The 15641-nt window shown below is 51.1% G+C and overlaps 1 protein-coding gene across 1 annotated transcript in view; it reads left to right on the forward strand.

Moving 5' to 3' along the window:
• Positions 1 to 15641, forward strand: part of DNAH9 (dynein axonemal heavy chain 9) — a 277538-nt gene that overhangs the window by 40019 nt on the left and 221878 nt on the right. Inside the window, 4 exon segments of the mRNA XM_066364537.1 lie at positions 3730 to 3844; positions 9010 to 9078; positions 11907 to 12033; positions 15078 to 15333. Of these exon segments, the coding sequence (XP_066220634.1) occupies positions 3730 to 3844; positions 9010 to 9078; positions 11907 to 12033; positions 15078 to 15333 (567 nt within the window).

Here is a 15641-nt window from a genome sequence, read left to right on the forward strand (position 1 = left end):
GTAATTAAAATGATTTGTGCAAAGGTGTCTGCTAATTCAAACTGAATTACCCAGGGCAGGCCACGAGGACGCCCCTTTGCTTAGTGCCCCATGGGGTTTCTCCCTTCTACTTGCTTAATTGCTTAAAGTAGAGTGCAATGAAGGAAACCACTGGCGGTACATTTCTTAAGAGCCACCGCTAGCTCAATAAATTAAGGTGATTTAAATAATAAAATGTTAATTCACATGTCAAAGATCTCTTTGTACACAACATTTCTTGTGTAGATCTTTCCATCATTTTTAAGCTCGCCTTGCAGAGGACCATCAATTATTTTTAATTTTACGTCCGTTCTTTCATAAACTCTTGAACAGGCAACATAAAGTTGACCATGTGCAAATGCAGGCTCAGGTAAAAAAATGCCAACATGCTTAAGCGTTTGGCCCTGAGACTTATTGATGGTCATAGCAAAGGCAAGTTTTGCAGGAACGGTCAAATCAATTAGTTTCTAACTTGAAGTTTAAGGACTGACAGTGTTCACATTTAATATTCATGTCACCAGAGGAATGCTCAAAAATTAAAGTTTCTCCATTTGAAACTGTTTTAATCCTTTTTGCGTTTCGGTCAGCATTACTTTGTTGTTTTTTTGCATTTCTCTCCTGCCTTTGTTCAAGGGACTCATTTTGTCGAGACAGGCTTTTTTGTCTTGCATCTGAGGCAAGCCTTATTTCTCTATGCTCATCAGTCTCATTTTGCTGAGAAAGACGCGTTTGCTCTGCGACTGAAGCAAGCCTTGTCTTTCTCTGCTCAGTGGTTTCTTTTTGTCGAGAAAGCCGTTTTTGTGCAGCTTTAGCTCCTTTTCTCTCCTCTTCAGTGCTGTATTTTCTAGGAGGCATTCTTAAAAGAAATTACGTTAAGACATAGTTTTTATGTAAAACAGATGATTGCCAATGCAAACAAATGTTCACCTTCCCCCTGACCCGCTCAATTTGCGTTCAGCTGTGACAACTTCACCCCATTGGCTAGTACAGTTACGCAAGCAACCAATAAGCTATCGGCAACAAACAGACACTTAAGCCACATATAATAAAGATTATCTCAGGAGTAATATATATATATATATATATATATATATATATATATATATATCATGGTCTACCGGAAAGTTCTGTCCGTTTTTGGAATAAAACAAAATACAAATTTTTCTTACCATCAATAAACTTTATTAAATAATATAATTGCCATTATTATTAATGATTTCTTTAATCAGCGTGAGGGCAATTTGTATGTCCCATTTTTGAAAAATGTTTTATCTTTTGATGCGAAAAATTGAACCAGTGCTTGTTTGATATCTTCTTCATTTTTGAATTTTTTGCCCTTCAAAAAATTTTGTAAGGACAAAAACAAGTGATAGTCGGAGGGTGCTAAGTCCGGGGAATATGGTGGATGCGACAGACATGCTTCTGTAGCATCTCTTCCTTGTTGAAATTTATAAAAATTACAGTGGCGTAAATGAACTTTATCAGTAGCCATAGATACACTATCGCTTCACACATAAGACTAACGTGAATCAACTTTGTTTTAGTTAATTTGCTACATCAGTATGTATACATTAAGTGATAAAAATAGAGAGGCACACATGCACCAAATAAACATGTGCTTACATGTCGAAACTTGTGATAGAAACGGACAGAACTTTCCGGTAGACCATATATATATGTATTTTTCTGAAGTGAGAAACAGGGAGGCAGAGAGACAGACTCCCACATGTGCCCAACCAGGATCCACCCAACATGCCCACCAAGGTGTGATGCTCTGCCCATCTGGGGTGTTGCTCTGTTGCAACCAGAGCCATTCTAGCGCCTGAGGTGGAGGCCATGGAGCCATCCTCAGCACCCGGGTCAACTTTGTTCCAATGGAGCCTTGGCTGCAGGAAGGGAAAAGAGAGATAGAAAGGAAGGAAAGGAGGAAGGATGGAAAAGCAGGTGGGCGCTTCTCATGTGTGCCCTGTCTGGGAATCGAACCTGGGACTTCCACATGCCAGGCTAATGCTCTACCACTGAGCCAACTGGCCAGAGCCTAAGGAGTAATATTTTATCTGATTTGCAGTTTCTACCCACCCTTAAAGAGGAGAAGATCATGCAAGGGTAAGGGCCATGTGGTGTTACCTTAGAATTCTGTGTCCCATAGATCTGGGTGGAGGGTAAGACACAGAAGGTGGTAGAGCCCATGACCAGACTGAAGGAAGGGACCTCACACGGTCCCGGCTGCTAGCTAGAAGTGGTGGCTGATTTTTGCCAGATCTTCCAGTGTTTCCAAGGAAGCTGAAAAGTGACTTTTTTAAAAAAATGAAATCTTGCCCTAGCCAGATAGCTTGGCTGGTTAGAGCATTGTCTTGAAACACAGAGGTTGCTGGTTTGATTCCCAGTCAGGGCATATACAGGAACAGGCCAATGTTGCTGTCGTTCCTCTCTCTCCTATCTCATTGAAATCAATAAATAACAATTTTTTAAAAATTAAAAAATAAAATCTCATAATAGTTAAATCTTGACAACTCATTCTAAAGCAAGAAAACACACTGTATGGACTAAAGTAAGAATATCCTGTCCTTGCGAACTCTGGTCAAACGCTTCATCGTCCACATGGGCTGACTCATTCGTCCCCTTACTGAGTTCCCCTATACACCATTTTATAAATGGGAAAACCAAATGAGACCCAGAGTGATTAAATTGTCTATTAAAGCAGAGTTTCTCAACCCTGACTGTACAATTAGAATCCTCTTGAGAGCTTTTACAAAATACAAATGGCCCTACCCAGATCAATTACATCAGAATGGTGGGCGGAGTGAAGAGGGACAGATATATGGTGACGGAAAATGATCTGACTTTGGGTGATGGGCACACAGAGCAATCAACTGTTCTAATGCTATGGAGATGTTTACCTGAAACCTGTGTCTGCTTATTGATCAGTGTCACCCTGTTACATTTAATTTCTAAGTAAAAAATAAATCAGAATGGCAAGGGAAGGCAAGGCCCAGGCATCATATTTTTAAATTTTTTTTTTGTATTTTTCTGAAGTGAGAAGCAGGGAGGCAGAGAGACAGACTCCCACAGGATCCACCCAGCATGCCCACCAGGGGGCGATGCTCTGCCCATCTGGGGGGTTGCTCTGTTGTAACTGAAGCCATTCTAGCACCTGAGGCAGAAGCCATGGAGCCATCCTCAGCACCTGGGTCAACTTTGCTCCAGTGGAGCCTTGACTGCGGGAGGGGAAGAGAGAGATAGAGAAAAAGGATAGGGGGAGGGGTGGAGAAGCAGATGACACTTCTCCTGTGTGCCCTGGCTGGGAATCAAACCCGGGAATTCCACATGCTGGGCTGACGCTCTACCACTGAACCATCCAGCCAGGGCCCTGGGCGTCATATTTTTTAAAGACCCCCTCCCTCCCAAGTGATGCTGAACAGCATCTAGGTTGGACATCACTGATGTGAAGTCAGAAAGCTGGTGAGTGGCAGAAGGAGCCTGGGACCCCTGTCCTCTGACCCTGTGTCCTGTTCTCCCTGAGGTCACCATTTCCTACTCCTCAGCAGAACACAGTGGTCTCTCAGGAGCCCCGTCTCAGCGTGAGCGCAGGGTGACTTTGCCCTGTGGAGGTAGATGAGGCCACAGTGGACTCGCTGGAGGGAGGTGTTCCGGGCAGAGTGGAGCCCGGAGTCCAGCACCCCACTTCAGCCTGGCTGTGTGCTTTTCCAGGGTTCTCCTCGATGCACAAGAACATGCCCGCTGTGGCAGGGGGTCTCCGCTGGGCTCAGGAGCTGAGGCAGCGCGTCCAGGGTCCCTTCGCCAGCTTTGGATGCATCGCACACCCGTGAGTACCACATTCCCGAAGGGCAGATTCGTCTCAGGCTTCCGCTCCCGCTTTGGATTTTGACTGTTACATAAAATGCAGCTCACACTTCACCTAAGGCATGAAAACCGCCCTTATTTCTGTCCAGGGTTTGACACTGGCCAGTGGCTTAGTCTAGTTGAGCTGCTGTAACAGAATACCACAGACTAGATGGCTGATGACCATGAGAAATGTGTTTCTCACAGTTCTAGAGGCTGGGCAGTCCTAATCAAGTTGCCAGCAGACTTGGTGCCTAGTGAGGAGCCCGCTCTCGGGGCCATAGACAACCGCCTCCTCACTGTGTCCCTTACATGGCAGAAGGAGCACCGGAGCTCTGTGGATTCTCTTAGGAGGGCACTAATCCCGTTCATAAGGGCTCCACCCTTGTGAACAGATCACCCCAGCGATCCCACCTCCCAGTACCACCAGACTGGGGAATTAGGCTTTAACCGATGAATTTGGGGGAGGGAATACAAACCTTTAGTCCGTAAGAACCAGATGCCTATTGGCCAGTCAGTATCAAGATGGACACATTTGAGCTGACTATGGGGGCCCCTTGGGTTGAATGAGGCTTGATGACCAAGAGGCTGACCTCTTTCTGCTCCATGAGACTCATTCCGAGGAAGACGAGTCAGGATCTTCAGGCTCTCTGGGGTCTTCCACACGTCTCCCTCTGACACAATATCTCTTTGCTACTGGGGCCGCTGGGAAGTTATGGCGCTCAGTGCTTCATAAAGCAGGGTGGGAGAACCTCGTGCGTTAGAACGCCCTGAGTGCCCGTTAAAGGGCAGACTCCCAGCCTCTGCCCGCCTCCTGCATCTGAATCAAGGGGCAGCGTGGAGTCTGCAGACTGGCTTCCCCTGCAAACTCCCCCTGTGACTCCGACGGTGACCGGGCTTGGGAACCACTGGCCTGCCTCACAGCTGGTTCTGTAAGCTGAGCTGCTGAGAGGCGTCTGGGCTGCCGCAAGTGAGAGAGGAGAGCTGTTCACGGTACCGTGTCCAGGATGCAGCCTAGGGCAGGGTGGTCTTGCTCTGACCCCTCTTTCTAAACACAACAGAAACAAAGGAACTGAAGTCTGGTATGGGCATCACTGGTCTTTCTGAGCTAAAAGGGGCCTTGCAGAGCTGCTGGCCCAGGTGACAAGACCGAGGGCTTTCAGACATGAGCAGGTGCTCGGCGGCACCCTTCATCAGGACAGTGCAAATCGAAACGACGCACAAGAGATCGCCTCGCACCTTGAGAATGGCCGTCATCAAAAAGACAAGATAAGCGTTGGTGAGGATGTAGAGAAAGGGGTGTCTTGCACCCTGTTGGGCTGTAAGTTGGCGCAGCCACCACGGAAAACAGTATGGAGATTCCTCCACAACTTTTAAATAGCTAGCATATAATCCAGCAATTCCACTTCTGGGGGTCTGTCTGCAGGAAATTAAATCATAATGGGAAAGAGATTTCTGCAATAGCCAAGATATCGAAACCACCTAAGTGTTCATTGGGGGATGAATGGATAAACATATATATATATATATATATATATACACACACACACACACACACACACATATGTGTGTGTATATGTATGTATGTGTGTGTGTGTATATATATAGAATGGAATATTATTCCACCGTAAAAAAGAAGGAATCCTGCCATGCAACATGGATGCCCTGAGGACACTGTCTAAGTGAAGTAAGTCAGACAGAGAAAGACAAGTACTGCTACTGGATGATCTCACTTATGTGAAGAATCTGGAAAAAAAAAAACCTAAAGAAAAAGAAATTATATTTGTGGTTACGTGGTTATCAGAGGCAAGAGTGGAGGGTGGACCAGGGAGTGAAGGTTTCAAAAGGTACCAACACATAGTTATAAGATAAATCAGTCCTGGGGATGTAATGTACAGCATGATGACTGTCGTTAACAGAGCTGTGCAGTGTGCTTGAAAGTTGTTGGCCCTGGCCCGTGGGCTCAGTGGTAGAGTGTCGGCCCCGGCATGTGGATGTCCTGGGTTCCATTCCTAGTTAGGACACACAGGAGAAGCGACCACCTGCTTTTCCATCCCTTCCCCTCCCTGTTCTCTGTCTGTCTGTCTGTCTCTCTCTCTTCCCTTCTTGCAGTCATGGCTCAGTTCGAGCAAGTTGGCCCAGGCACTGAGGATGGCTCCATGGCCTTGACTCAGACACTAAAATAGCTCGGTTGCCAAGCAACAGAGCAATGGTCTGGGTGGGCAGAGCATCACCCTGTGGTGGGCTTGTCAGGGTGCATGAAGGGAGTCTGTCTCTCTGCCTCCCCACCTCTCACTAAATAAATAAATAAATAAATAAATGGAAAGTTAAGTGAGTAGGTCTTAAGAGCTCTCATCACAACAAAACAAGTTTTCCTTTTTTTTTGTATTGACGTGAGATGAGGGATGTTTACTAAACTAACTGTAGTAATCATTTCAGAGCATATGCAGGTCGTTATGCTGCACACTTTAAACTTCGACAGTGCTGAGTGCCCATTGCACCTCAGTAAAACTGGAAAAGAACTTAAAAGGACGAAAGACTCCCAGAGATGGGGAAGATGACGCACAGCCCTGGGGCGGGTCCACGGGGAGCCTCCCCCACATGGTCCTGAGCTGCCCAGCAGAGACCCTGAGAAGCCCCAGCCGGGCCGGCCGGAGAGAGTCTGAGCATCAAGGGTTTTCTGTGAAACAGCCAACCTTAAAGTTAGCGAGGACTCCATTTTCCCCTCCGACTTCTCAGAGACCGAACACGCCTGCCTGGTGGGCACATCTGTGGGGCCTCTGCTGTGGTCTGAGCGAGCTCCTGGCTTAGCAGATGCAAAAAACTGCCACAACTAAACAGAGGGAGGTGCCATGCTCCGTCGGAGAGAGAGCGGAGGGGAGGCCTGGGAGCCTGGGTCTCCCCGGGTCTCTTAGCCCTGAGAGGTGTGGCCCAGGGGACAGTGGGGAGGGCATGTCCCTCTTCTCAGGCATGCCCCCCAAGGCGGGAGGGAGAAGATCTGTGAGTGGGGGTGGGGGGAGGCTGGCTCCAGGACTGAGGACTGTGATCGCTGTCTTTGGCCCTGTTCCCTGGGAGCAGGCTCTGAGAGGCGTGTGCAGAAGTCCGTAGGGACGCCCTTGGGAATGGCACCTGGGAGGGTGGGGGAGGGGAGGGCAGAGGGAGAACTGAGCAGCGCTGTGATTACTGGGAGGTCTCCCTGGCTCTGGGGAACTCTGCTCTGGCCCTGCAGGCTTACCTGGCCTGGGCACCCTCGGGAGCTCCTGGGTGGATGCCGGCAGACTGCGGGGGCTGTGTGGCCTGGGGCGAGGGCGCTCTCTCTGGCCGAGGCTGTTCCCACGGGGAAAGCTGCTCTGCTGTGGCAGCCACCCGCCTGGTCCGGAGCTCTGTCCGCTCCTCCTTGCCGCCTCCAAGAGGCAGGCACCTGCTTCCTCACCGCATAAGGTCACTAAAGCGGCTAGAAATCCAGCGCTTTCTCTGCGGGTGTGCAGGCTTCCACGCAAAGCTCCGGGATCTTGTGGAGAAACCCTGCGTTGGTTCAGAGAGCAAATGGGCTTTAAAGAACCTTTGCAATAAGCCGCCTCGCTGTGCTTCGCAGAACAGACACAATCACAGACCTTCCAACAGAGTTAGTGTGAAGGTTTCTGAAGATTGTGGATACTTCACCGATTTTCCCGGGACCCAGACTTTCCTTTTGTGTCCTCAAACAGAAGCAGGGGTGGGCAGCAGTGCCTTGGGCTGGAGTCTGCTCACATCCCTCTGTGGTCCTCATAATTCCTATGGAAGCTTCCACGTGTGTCTGTGCATGTGAGCACGTGGGTATATGTGCATGTGTGGTACATGTGTGTGCATTGCGTGTGCACAGTTATATTTATCTATCCATGTCTATATATGCGTGGTGTGTGTGTGTGTATGTGTGTATATATATATATATGTATATATATATATATATATATATATATATATATATATATATATATATATATATATAGTGTGTCCATAAAGTCATGGTGCACTTTTGACCGGTCACAGGAAAGCAACAAAAGATGATAGAAATATGAAATCTGCACCAAATAAAAGGAAAACCCTCCCAGTTTCTGTAGAATGATGTGGCAGCATGTGCGCATGCGCAGGTGATGATGTAACACTGTGTATACAGCAGAGCAGCCCACAGCCATGCCAGTCAAGATGTGGATGGTACAGAGGAAAGTTCAGTGTGTTCTGTGGCTCACTAAACTCGAATCCGTGACCAAAGTGCAACATGAATATCGGCGCGTTTATAACGAAGCACCACCACATAGGAATAACATGAGTCGGTGGGATAAGCAGTTGAAGGAAACCAGCAGTTTGGTAGAGAAACCCTATTCTGGTAGGCCATCAGTCAGTGACGAGTCTGTAGAGGCTATACAGGATAGCTACCTAAGGAGCCCTAAAAAAATCTGTGTGTGAGCCCACATCGAACTGCACTGAATAGGTATGAAACTGGGAGAGTTTTCCTTTTATTTGGTGCAGATTTCACATTTCTATAGTCTTTTGTTGCTTTCCTGTGACCGGTCAAAAGTGCACCATGACTTTACGGACACACTGTATATCTATATCTATATCTATATCTATATCTATATCTATATTATCTATATCTCTATATCTCTATATCTATAGAGATATAGAGATATATATATAAACATTGTTATATAAATGTATTCACATTGTTTTATATATACCTATAATGTTATATAGATTTTGTTATAATGTCTAATGTCATATATAGTTATTTTCTTATATACAGACAGCTATAGAGCCTAGAATTCTTCTTTCCTGTCTCAATTTCCCTTTGGTCCGGGTTTTTGAAGGACTCAGTGAATCTGTGCACGACTGGCGGGGCTGGGGTGAAGGGCTGGTGGAGCCACGTGGGAAACCTTGTCACCCGGTCACCTGTGGGGCTGCCTGCATTTCAGGCACTGCAGGCGCCCCCTAGTGGCCCCCGGAGGGTGTTCAGGAAGAAGACGGCAGACTCCTTCCAGGGCCTTTGGGAACCAGCCTGGGAAGCTATTCGACCTCTGCTCCACAGGTGGCAGTTTGTCAATCAGATCATTATTTTGACTTCTCCTAATCTGAAGCCACGTGTTTGTTTTTCCTCTTTGGTGTGGACAGTTGCATGGAATCTGCCGAAGGGAAGGGGCTGGTCTGGAAGTATGAAGACACGCTGGCAGTGCTGGAAAGGTAGGCAGCTCGGACTGCCCCGCTCTGCCGCTCGCAGAGCCCCAGGCGCCTCCACAGTTCTCAGTGTGAGTGGATCCCTTGGGGGCCGGGAGTGTGACTCTGTGTCTTATAGGCTGAAACCAGGTGCTCTGTGAGTACCGCCGCTTCTGGTTTACAAATGCAGGGTCTCCTGGGAGTGCAGCTCTTGTCCAGAAAGCCACGGTTTGTGCGGCCCAAAGAAACAAGGAAATAAGTTTTTACAGTATTTCCTGTGCCCTTTTATAAAGAAAGCCTAAGAATGCACGGTTCCCGTGTGTGGTCAGAGTTGTTCCTGCTTAAAAGCCGCAGTGAGCCTTCTGGGGGCGCAGAACCCAATGCCCCCTGCCCACACTGTTACTGCATCTGCTACCACCACTGGATTCCCGGGGTGGACAGCCTTCCGGTGCTGCCACTGACCCCTTAACATGCCGGGGAAAGCCCTCGCTGGCCTTGGCCTCCCTCCCCAGCCTTGAGCTTTGCCCCTCCGCCTTGGGTGTTCCCACCACGCGGTCTCTCTCCCTCCTCCCCTACGGCCCCTCCGCCTCGGGTGTTCTTGGCACGCGGCCTCTGTCCCCACCCTACGGCCCCTCCACCTCGGGTGTTCCCACCACGCGGTCTCTCCCCCCCCCTACGGCCCCTCTGCCTCGGGTGTTCCCGGCACGCGGTCTCTCTCCCCCCCCTACGGCCCCTCCCCCTCGGGTGTTCCCGGCACACGGTCTCTCTCCCCCCTCTACGGCCCCTCCCCCTCGGGTGTTCCCGGCACGCGGTCTCTCTCCCCCCCCTACGGCCCCTCCGCCTCGGGTGTTCCCGGCACGCGGTCTCTGTCCCCCCCCTACGGCCCCTCCGCCTCGGGTGTTCCCGGCACGCGGTCTCTCTCCCCCCCTATGGCCCCTCCGCCCTGGGTGTTCCCGGCACGCGGTCTCTCTCCCCCCCCCCTACGGCCCCTCCCCCTCGGGTGTTCCCGGCACGCGGTCTCTCTCCCCCCCTACGGCCCCTCCGCCTCGGGTGTTCTTGGCACGCGGCCTCTGTCCCCACCCTACGGCCCCTCCACCTCGGGTGTTTCCGGCACGCGGTCTCTCCCCCCCCCCCCTACGGCCCCTCCGCCTCGGGTGTTCCCGGCCCGCAGTCTCTCTCCCCCCCCTACGGCCCCTCCCCCTCGGGTGTTCCCGGCACGCGGTCTCTCCCCCCCCCCCTACGGCCCCTCCCCCTCGGGTGTTCCCGGCCCGCAGTCTCTCTCCCCCCCCCTACGGCCCCTCCCCCTCGGGTGTTCCCGGCACGCGGTCTCTCTCCCCCCTCTACGGCCCCTCCCCCTCGGGTGTTCCCGGCACGCGGTCTCTCTCCCCCCTCCTACGGCCCCTCCCCCTCGGGTGTTCCCGGCACGCGGTCTCTCTCCCCCCATCCGGCCCCTCCCCCTCGGGTGTTCCCGGCACGCGGTCTCTCTCCCCCCATCCGGCCCCTCCCCCTCGGGTGTTCCCGGCACGCGGTCTCTCTCCCCCCTCCTACGGCCCCTCCCCCTCGGGTGTTCCCGGCACACGGTCTCTGTCCCCCCCCTACGGCCCCTCCGCCTCGGGTGTTCCCGGCACGCGGTCTCTCTCCCCCCTCTACGGCCCCTCCCCCTCGGGTGTTCCCGGCACGCGGTCTCTCTCCCCCCTCTACGGCCCCTCCCCCTCGGGTGTTCCCGGCACGCGGTCTCTCTCCCCCCTCTACGGCCCCTCCACCTCGGGTGTTCCCGGCACACGGTCTCTGTCCCCCCCCTACGGCCCCTCCGCCTCGGGTGTTCCCGGCACGCGGTCTCTCTCCCCCCTCTATGGCCCCTCCCCCTCGGGTGTTCCCGGCACGCGGTCTCTCCCCTCCCCCCTACGGCCCCTCCGCCTCGCGTGTTCCTCCCCCTCGGGTGTTCCTGGCACACGGTCTCTGTACCCCCTACGGCCCCTCCGCCTCGGGTGTTCCCGGCACGCGGTCTCTCTCTCCCCCCCTACGGCCCCTCCGCCTCGCGTGTTCCTCCCCCTCGGGTGTTCCCGGCACGCGGTCTCTCTTCCCATCCCTTGGCCGTACTGCTGGTGTTTCTGCCAGGGCACACCTTCCTCTGTCACCATCTGGCTCCGCTCACCTGCTGAGACGCCGTCCAGCATCACTTCAGCCCTTGTTCCCTAAACGCTTCCCAGCATTGTCCTTGTACCCTCCCCACCCAGCCCTGTTGTTGGATGTCCGTGCCCTGCCCAGCTCTCTAGGAGCGTGCTTGCTGCAGTGTCTGTCTCCCCGCGTTTCCCACCACTGGCTGCACTTACCGTGGGGCGGCTAGTCCTCATTTTATCTGTAAGTGACGGGAAAGTTACTATGAGAGCACATCTTACCCAGTGGCTTCTTCCCACTTTTCCTGAGGCCGATCCCAACTTCCCTTACTGTCCAGAAAGATCACGTGGGGACTCTCCTTCTCCTCTCCTCTGATCTCAGCTGTGCCATCTTTAGAAATAAGGGGTCACTTGCCGGAGCATCCAGGCCTGGCTGAGTCAATGACTTTGACTTCAGAATGTATTCAGGTATTTTATTAGTATTATCATTAGTTCATGAGATAGAGAGAGAGAGAGAGAGAAAGAGATATGAATGGAGAGTGGATGGATGGATGGATAGATGGATGAATGGATGGATGAATAGAATTATAGATAGATAGATAGATAGATAGATAGATAGACTATAGATATGCATGTATATGTACTGTATATGTTATCTGTATCTTCAGTTAATCGATGCCAGGCTTTGGGATGCTGGGAGGCTGTTTGTAAGGGGGCTGTCGTTTCCCATTCTTGCAGGTATGAGACAAGACTTTATGAGGACTGGTGTCAGACAGTATCAGAGAAGTCCCAGTACAATCTCTCCCGGCCACTTCTGAAACGTGACCCAGAGACGAAGCTGATCTCTGTCAACTTCAACCCACAAGTAAGCCAGGCATCAGTCATCTCTCATTGGATTCCTGAAGACTTTTGCTTAACTTTGCTGATTTCAAAGGCAAAAAAGGCTTTTTTTATATATGAATATGAAAAAGATACTCCAAAGAATTTACACCCCAGATTTCCTTTTTGGGGCTAAATCCTGTGGTGTGGCGTTTTCTCAACTTGTCCAAGGTTCATATTTTTCTTCAGGGCTAGCCAATAGGTTTGCTTTGATTTTTCACAACAGAAATTATTGCAATGTATATATTTTTAAACTTTTTCTATAATAGCTTTATTACAGATTTGACTTTACATACAAAGGTAGAGTGGCGATTATTACAAGATAAACTCATCAAAATGTTTAAATATATTATAGATAGGCACTATCTGAAATTTCAGAATGCATTTAAACAGATACTGCTACCCATCTTTGGACAGACAGAATAATAGCATTACTGACCATTTGGTACCCGACGGTTGACCGGCCCACCTTGAACGCCTGCTGGACATGAACATTGGAAGGCCAAGCAGCTGTAAGACCTAGTTCCTGCTCTCAGGGAACACAGGAGTTCATGGGGAACTAGAATGTCAACATGCAAAGATCTATCGTCATTAGGTAGCGTTTGGTAAATCTCAAAGGAGTAACTTTGGAAATAAGACTCTAGATTGGTGATTCTCAACTGAGGCGGTTTTTCCCCTCTGGAGAGATTTCTGGTTGTCAATCATGGACTGGGTGCCGATATGCACCAGGTGGATCAGCAGGGCTGCTGCTGTGCTTTCTAACGCACAGATGGTGCCCACACAAAGGGAGGTCCTTTGAGGTTCCTTTTTTGTTTTGTCTACAAATGTCAGCAGTTTTGAGGTTGAGGAACCCTGTACTGGGTGGTCAGAAGGGCGGAAGGCCGGGGTAGGCCATAGCAGCCACAGAGAGCTTAGTGTTGGAGAAGACGGTGGCCAAAAGCTAACCCACGACAGGACGTCCACCATTCCACTAAAAATATAACAGTGAAAACTACGGGCCACCCTGAGCTGAAAGCACTCACCTGCTTCCGTCCCGATGGCCCGTTCTCCGGGAATGCAGTGCAGGGAGGGCTTGAAAACTGAGCTGGGAGCATGCTGTGTCTTTTGAGAAAACAGAAGGTTGAGTAGAACGTCCATTCTGACTGATATAAAAGTCAGCAAAGGAAGCGGGAGGATCCTACTTCTTCACTTTGGTAAGATAGGAGTCTGTCATTGAACTCATTGGAATAATTTTATCAGCATTCTCTTGCAGCGATATTAGCTGTTATATGCCTAAAGCAGGGGTCAGGAACCTATGGCTCGCGAACCAGATGTGGCTCTTTTGATGGCTGCATCTGGCTCGCAGACAAATCTTTAATAAAAAAAATAATGTTAAAAATATAAAACATTCTCATGTATTACAATCCATTCATTTCCTACTGCTCATGTTCATGGTTGCGGGTGGCTGGAGCCAATCACAGCTGTCCTCCGGGACAACACCAAATTTTTATTGGATAATGCATAATGTACACGGGTCGTTGTATGGCTCTCACGGAATTACATTTAAAATATGTGGCGTTCATGGCTCTCTCAGCCAAAAAGATTCCCAAGCCCTGGCCTAAAGAGATGAGTTTCTGTATTACCAAGTAGGCCAGGGGCTAAATGTTATAACTGCAGGAATTATGTCCTCAGTGTAAGACAGTATCAAGGATGGACCACTCCTCCTCTATGCACTCCAAGAACAAGGACTCTGGCAGCCCCAGTGTGCAGCACATAGCAGGTGCTTTTAGATGTTCGTAGATGATGGAAGGGAAAGGAGGTGGAAGGAGGAAGTGAGTGAAGGAAAGGGAAGAGGTGGTATATACCTCAATTATAATGTGAGCTAAAGGGAGACAACCAGACACAAGTCAAAGAAGAGCTGTGAACTTTCCTTGACTTCCAACTTTCAGCAAGTGGCAGTAGGTATCAGAGTAAGAATGAGGCCCTGGCCGGTTGGCTCAATGATAGAGCATCAGCCTGGCGTGTGGAAGTCCCGGGTTTGATTCCCGGTCAGGGCACACAGGAGAAGCGCCCATCTGCTTCTCCACCCCTCCCCCCACCCCTCCCTTCTCTTGTTAGTCTTTGTCTTAACTCTACGTAGCATTTGCTGGGTGACAGTCAAGAGTGGTCTAGAGCCACTGGAAGGAGAGCAGGGAGCCCAGGGGTATCGGCAGGGCGGTGGGGAGTGGAGGGGGTGGCAGGGGACACTCTGTGGCCTGGTGTCTGTTTTGTCACGCATATCTATACACATTAGTCTTTGCAAGTTCAGCGGTGAACACGACACACGAGCAAGGAGTGAGGAGCAGTGCTCTTAGAAACCCTGCCAGAGAGAGGCCTCTGCTTTTTCCATTGACCCACATCTGCTCGTCTTCTCTCTTCTGACGCCGTTGCCACCAAACCCAGCACCCTCAGAACCCCGGAGAGGCCTGGGTGACCCCCACCTCCCGGCCTCCTCGTATACTAGGACACAAAGACCTGCCAGCGCAGGGTTGCAGAAATTAAGGGCTTGTTCGAACGATGAGACACAACAGTCACAGCTGGGCAGTGGGCACCTCCTCTCAGTCCTGTGAGTGTGACCCTGTGCGTGACCTCGTTCGGGGAGAATACCAGAAGTCTGACTTGTGGGGGCCCTGCCCCAATGGCCCCCCTCCTTCCTGGCACCACCCCTGGATCAGAACAGGCTGAGTCGATGTGAGCCTATCTCCCCCCCTTCCTGGCAGCCGCACACCCTCAGGCACCGAGGCTAGACCCCCTCCTGCACCCACCCCCGGCTTCCTCTTGCTCCTTGCGATGCACAGATCGCGACAGCTCCACTGTTTTCCGAGTCCTGTTCCTTCTGCCCAGCGCTCAGCGTTCCTCCTCTGACACCACATCGAAGGAATGGGTAGGAGCGGAAACTAAGAGGGACCCGGAAGGCCTCTGGGGCCCCCAGGGTTCTCCAGTCCTTGACCCATTATCGCTGCTGTTCGCTGCTCCCGGGCTACAAACATTTACGTCCATTCTTCCCCCCAGCTGGTGTCCGTGCTGAAAGAAATGAGTTACCTCCGTCCCGGGCAGAGGCGGTGCGTCCCTGAGACGGCGGCAGCCCTGTTCTCTGCCAGGGAGTTCTATCGGCAGCTGGTGGCTCATCTGGAGTTGGTGGCAAGTTGGTACAACAGGGTTCTGGAGACTCTGCTGGAGGTGGAGCTTCCGCTCGTGGAAGGGGAGCTGCAGAATATCGATCTCCGCCTCAGAGCTGCCGAGGAGACGCTGGACTGGAGATCGGAGGGTAACAGGGCACCGCGGGGGGTCTGGGGGGGAGGTCCAAGGTCAGGATGCTGACCGCGGTGGTAGACACGCCAAGGATTACCCGGCAGTCGGGGCTGTGGTAGAAACACAGGTCTGTCCTCCTAGACACATATTCAAGGTCGAGCAGGCGGGGAGGGTTGGTGTTCTTTCTTCTTCTCCCTTCTCTTTGGATGTGGTTAGTACTTTTTAGGAAACTTTGCTGCCACACACTGGGAGAGGCTTGGAGAATCGTCCTCCGTTAATGAGGGTTTTTCCTGTAGTGTCATTGTGACTTGATTTTCTTAAATG

The sequence above is a fragment of the Saccopteryx leptura genome, chromosome 2 (assembly GCF_036850995.1).
Source record: "Saccopteryx leptura isolate mSacLep1 chromosome 2, mSacLep1_pri_phased_curated, whole genome shotgun sequence".
NCBI lineage: Eukaryota > Metazoa > Chordata > Mammalia > Chiroptera > Emballonuridae > Saccopteryx > Saccopteryx leptura.